Source organism: Penaeus chinensis, chromosome 24 (genome assembly GCF_019202785.1).
Source record: "Penaeus chinensis breed Huanghai No. 1 chromosome 24, ASM1920278v2, whole genome shotgun sequence".
Lineage (NCBI taxonomy): Eukaryota > Metazoa > Arthropoda > Malacostraca > Decapoda > Penaeidae > Penaeus > Penaeus chinensis.
In genome coordinates this window covers 11439418-11444417 of record NC_061842.1, presented here as the reverse complement: position 1 = coordinate 11444417, position 5000 = coordinate 11439418, and the positions used below count along the sequence as shown (strand labels likewise).

The window sequence follows — 5000 nt, the reverse complement described above, 5'->3', positions numbered from 1 at the left end:
CCGTCTCTCTCCCGTCTCTCTATCTATCTATCTATCTATCTATCTATCTATCTATCAGTGTGTCTCTCTTCCTCCTCTCTCTCGTTCTCTCTCTTTCTCTAGCTCTCCTTCTCTCCCCTTTTTATCAGTCCTTGGTGTCGCCGAGGGTGGACGGTTCTGAAAGCATGATTTACGCTAACCACGGAGAGGAAATCACGTGATTATGAGCGAGGATATAAAACTTCTCAGTGTTTTCAGAAAATTTATTGCAGAAGTTAGTTTTCTCTTTCATTCTGAGGCGATGAATCTCTCGGCCGGGTTACCTTCTCGAACGGGGGGGGGGGGGGGGGGGGGGGGGGGGGGGGGGGGGGCCGCTGTCCCCTCGTCCTTTGTTGTTTTTTTGTGATTTTTCCTTTTTTTGCTTTTGCGTCTCTTTGATGGTTTCTTGTTTCTCGTTTTCTTCTTTTTGTTTGTTTGTTTGTTTTCATGTTTTTCGGTACTTTGTTGTTGTTGTTGTTGCTTCTATTTTTCTCCTTTTTTTGTATAACTCTTCTACCGGAATGGATATTGCCCTCCTCTCCTGTCTTCTCTTTACACCCTTCTCTTTTCTCTCTTTTCGACAACACCTCCTCCTCCTCCTCTTCCTCCTCTTCCTCCTCCTTCTCTGTCTCTTCCTCCTCCTCCTCCTCCTCCTCCACTTCTTCCTCCTCCTCTTCCTCCTCTTCCTCCTCCTTCTCCTTCTCTATCTCCTCCTCCTCCTCCTCCTCCTCCTCCTCCTCCACTTCTTCCTCCTCCTCTTCCTCCTCTTCCTCCTCCTTCTCCTTCTCTATCTCCTCCTCCTCCTCCTCCTCCTCCTCCTCCACTTCTTTCTTCTCCTCTTCCTCCTCCTTCTCTATCTCCTCCTCCTCCTCCTCCTCCTCCTCCTCCACTTCTTCCTCCTCCTCTTCCTCCTCTTCCTCCTCCTTCTCCTTCTCTATCTCCTCCTCCTTCTCCTCCTCCTCCTCCTCCTCCACTTCTTTCTCCTCCTCTTCCTCCTCTTCCTCCTCCTTCTTCTTATATATCTCCTCCTCCTCCTCCTCCTCCTCCACCACTTCTTTCTCCTCCTCTTCCTCCTCTTCCTCCTCCTTCTCCTTCTCTATCTCCTCCTCCTCCTCCTCCTCCTCCTCCTCCTCCTCCTCCTCCTCCACTTCTTCCTCCTCCTCTTCCTCCTCTTCCTCCTCCTTCTCCTTCTCTATCTCCTCCTCCTTCTCCTCCTCCTCCTCCTCCACTTCTTTCTCCTCCTCTTCCTCCTCTTCCTCCTCCTTCTCCTTATCTATCTCCTCCTCCTCCTCCTCCTCCTCCACCACTTCTTTCTCCTCCTCTTCCTCCTCTTCCTCCTCCTTCTCCTTCTCTATCTCCTCCTCCTCCTCCTCCTCCTCCTCCTCCTCCTCCTCCTCCTCCACTTCTTCCTCCTCCTCCTCCTTTTCTCCTCCCTCTCCTCCATTCCCTATCCCCTTCCCCGTCCCCCCCTACCACATTGTTCTCCTTCCCTCACGCTTCTTGATTATCATTAAAAGTTGTGACACATAAAATGCCAAAGTGGTGTGATAAAGCAATATAATACAGGATAGGACTAACCCAGATTGTATAGAACAGAGATTTCCAAAGTTTTCAAGCCACCATTTACCGCTCCTCCTCCCCCCCCCCCCCCCCCTCTATCAACCCTCTTCTTGTTATCACAATCTCCCTTCACCAAATGTAGCCATTGGTTGTATGGTTGTATATTTACTCTACTTCATATAGTGTCACGTTTCATCGTATCCTTCTTATCTTGAATATTTCGTCTCCCATTCGATTTCGAAACTAAAACTCGCATCAGCCGAAATTCGAGGAGAGTACAACAACATTTTCGCTCAGTTCGTTTATTTTTTCCTTTCTCTAGATACGCAAAATGTGAGGCTCTGAGTGATAAGAACTGAAACAGAGCGAATGTATAAGCTGCGGAGCGAGTTAGTTGAAGCATACATAGCGTACAATATGACAAATACGTATATATAGCAAATACCTTGCGATTACAAAGTCACTGAGCTATGTCCCCTTTGTTAATCTCAATGCGTCAGTGATATGCGTGAAGCTATAATGAAACATGAGTGTAAATTCCGCCATTGTTGGGTTTTCCTGATGCGTTCCACACACCGCCTGGAGCACGTGCGTCAGTCCGTAAGTCAGTGGCATAGAACCAGAGTACGACGGATGGTTTGATATATTACCAGCTGCCTAGTTGTAGGTTGCCAACGATGAACGCGCCTGGTGGTACAGGATTATATCATCCCGCACGGTGTGAAATATGGTCTTACTGAATGATCACCACACCAGATGTGAAGGGATATGATGGTATGAGACACTTTCCTAGTATTTGAAAAATTCTCCAGATGGCATGACATAACTTTTCATATGGAATGAAACAACACATTTCCAGTTGGTGTGACACAACTTCCCAGATGGTTTCGTGAAAGCACCTTAACCGGAACAGGATTGTATCCTGCCAGCTGGTATTCTGCAAGAGCTCCGCAGATGGTGCGGATCATAAACACCCGCAGACGGCGCAGGGTAAGAACTGCCACAGATGGCCCAATGCCCCAGGTGGTGTAAGGATTGAAGTCCCCTCCAGGAAATCAAGCGAGCAGTTTAAAGTCGAGATAAAACGCGGCTTCGAGCTGTTAACATCTGTCTGGGATATTTTCGAAGCCACACTGTCGCCCGGGAGAGATCGGTGAATATTTTCGAAATGATATGGCTTGATTCGTGGCGGCGACATAGTGGTATTTCTCTCTCTCTCTTTCTTTGCTTATCTATTCGTCTGTCTGCCTGGCTATCTGTTTAACAGTTGTTGTTTTTTTATCCTTATACCTACCAGCCCATCAATCCATATATTCATTTCTCTCTCTCTCTCTCTCTCTCTCTCTCTCTCTCTCTCTCTCTCTCTCTCTCTCTCTCACAAACAAACACACACACACAGAAACACACACACACACACACACACACAGAGAAAAACACAAACACACACACACACACACACACACACACACACACACACACACACACACAAGCCTCTTTATTTGTCTATCTGTCTACCTTTCTTTGTCTATACATGCACCTATCTCTCAACCTCACTCTCTCCATCTGTCCTTGGGAATGAATAAGTCTCGCCCGCCTGTCCCGCAATGGGCGTTCCATCACCCCCACCCAGTGCTGCCAGCCCTCTTTGGAAAGGCAAATCCAATTACTGTAAACTGAAACGGAAAGGTGAGAAGTCATGCAGAGCGAGTCGACAACAAATTCCGGAAGCCAGGTACATCTTAAGGCTTAATGAGATATCTTTCAGCAAAACCGCCATTCCTTCGTCCGAGCACGTCTCGAAATGAAGCCGTGATTCAGTGTCTTCACGTTTTTTCTTTATTTTTTATTATCATTGTTTGTTTTTGTTGTTGTTGTTGTTGTTTTTGGGGTGACACTTGCGAGAAATGAAATGTTGTCATTCGAGAGATGGCGATGACGAACTATAATTAGGGTAATAATGATTCTTTTTGATTGTTTAAATTGTAACACTATCATTCCGGGCCCCTATAACCCCCAGAATCATAAGGGATAATAAGGATAAAGACAATCAGCATCATGTGGTTTGCTTTTTTCCCCGCAGTGGCCTGGGCGAGCAAGACGCAGTCCCAGAACCCGACGTACCAGATGTTGTACGTGTGTCACAAGTGTCCTCCCGACTGCAAGGACTGTAAGAGTGACGAACCCTGCATGGCCTATTATAACTGGCCTTTTAGGTAAGTTTACGCCGTGTTCATTCATCTTGTGTACGGTCTTGGAACCTTCATTGTTGAGTTTTCATAATATATGTCTCAGTTTGTATATTATGGGGCAAAGTATTGTAAACCTCTCCTCTCGTATGTGTTTGTAAACTATTATTCAATTTCGAGTTTATCACCGAATATAGATTGAAGATTCTTTCTCTACGGACTTTTTACTTCTTTAAAATACACATAGGAATACACCCCACCCCACCCCACACACAAATACCCATGCTAAAATCTGAATTCGAAATTATTAGAAAGGAACTACCTCTTTCTCTTTTTATCTGTAACCCGTAAAGTTTAGACTAATGTTGTCTTCAGTGTTGCTACGTCATCCTACTTAGATCTCCACCTATAACAACAAACAACAAAGAATACCTTTAATGAAAAAGTAAAAAATGGATTTTAGACGAGGCTTCATAGCTAAGAAAGGCAAACACATTTCCGTTACCTAGGAAGGACATACATAGGTTGCATGAAATGTTTATGCCATCACATTTCCTAATGCAGCTGTAGCCAGTCATTCAGGTCTTCGCATATAGAACCACATAAGCGGGAAATATATTTGCATTTATGATACTGCACGATTGCATGCATATGTGGGAAGGGATACATATAATCTACGTTAAAAAAATACAGTCTATTATTTATAACATGTAACAACTACTCTCATAAAACATGTTAAAACTCATAACAGTAACTATTGACTTGGCGTCCTTGCTCCCCCATAAATCTTTTTTCATCTTTTCATAAATGTCTCCTTCTATTTTGTATCTGTTCTCACAATCTCTGGCGTCAAATTGTTTGGCGTTAGTTCCCCGCCACGTAAGCTGGCCCTTGGGTGTGGTTAACGCAACAAGTGGCACGGCCACCTGTGGTAGCCACGCCACGCGCGACCGTCTTTTGTCTTTTGTCTTTTGTGCGAGGAGCGCGCTATAATAATGACAATAATAATGATAATGATGATAATGATAATAATAGTAATAATAGTAATAGTAATAATAATGATAATAATAATTATAACAATAATAATACTAATGATGACAATAACAATATGATAATGATAATATAAATAATAATAATAACAATGATAATAATTATAATAATAATAATAATGATAATAATTATAATAATAATAATAATAATGATAATAATTATAATAATAATAATGATAATAATAAC

The 5000-nt window shown here is 43.5% G+C and overlaps 1 protein-coding gene across 2 annotated transcripts in view; it reads left to right on the top strand.

The window, feature by feature from the left end:
• LOC125038137 (probable G-protein coupled receptor CG31760) overlaps positions 1 to 5000 on the top strand; it is a 75324-nt gene that overhangs the window by 18800 nt on the left and 51524 nt on the right. For both annotated transcript variants that reach the window (XM_047631451.1, XM_047631452.1), the window contains exon 5: positions 3659 to 3791. In XM_047631451.1, the coding sequence (XP_047487407.1) occupies positions 3659 to 3791 (133 nt within the window). The remainder of the gene's footprint in view (positions 1 to 3658; positions 3792 to 5000) is intronic.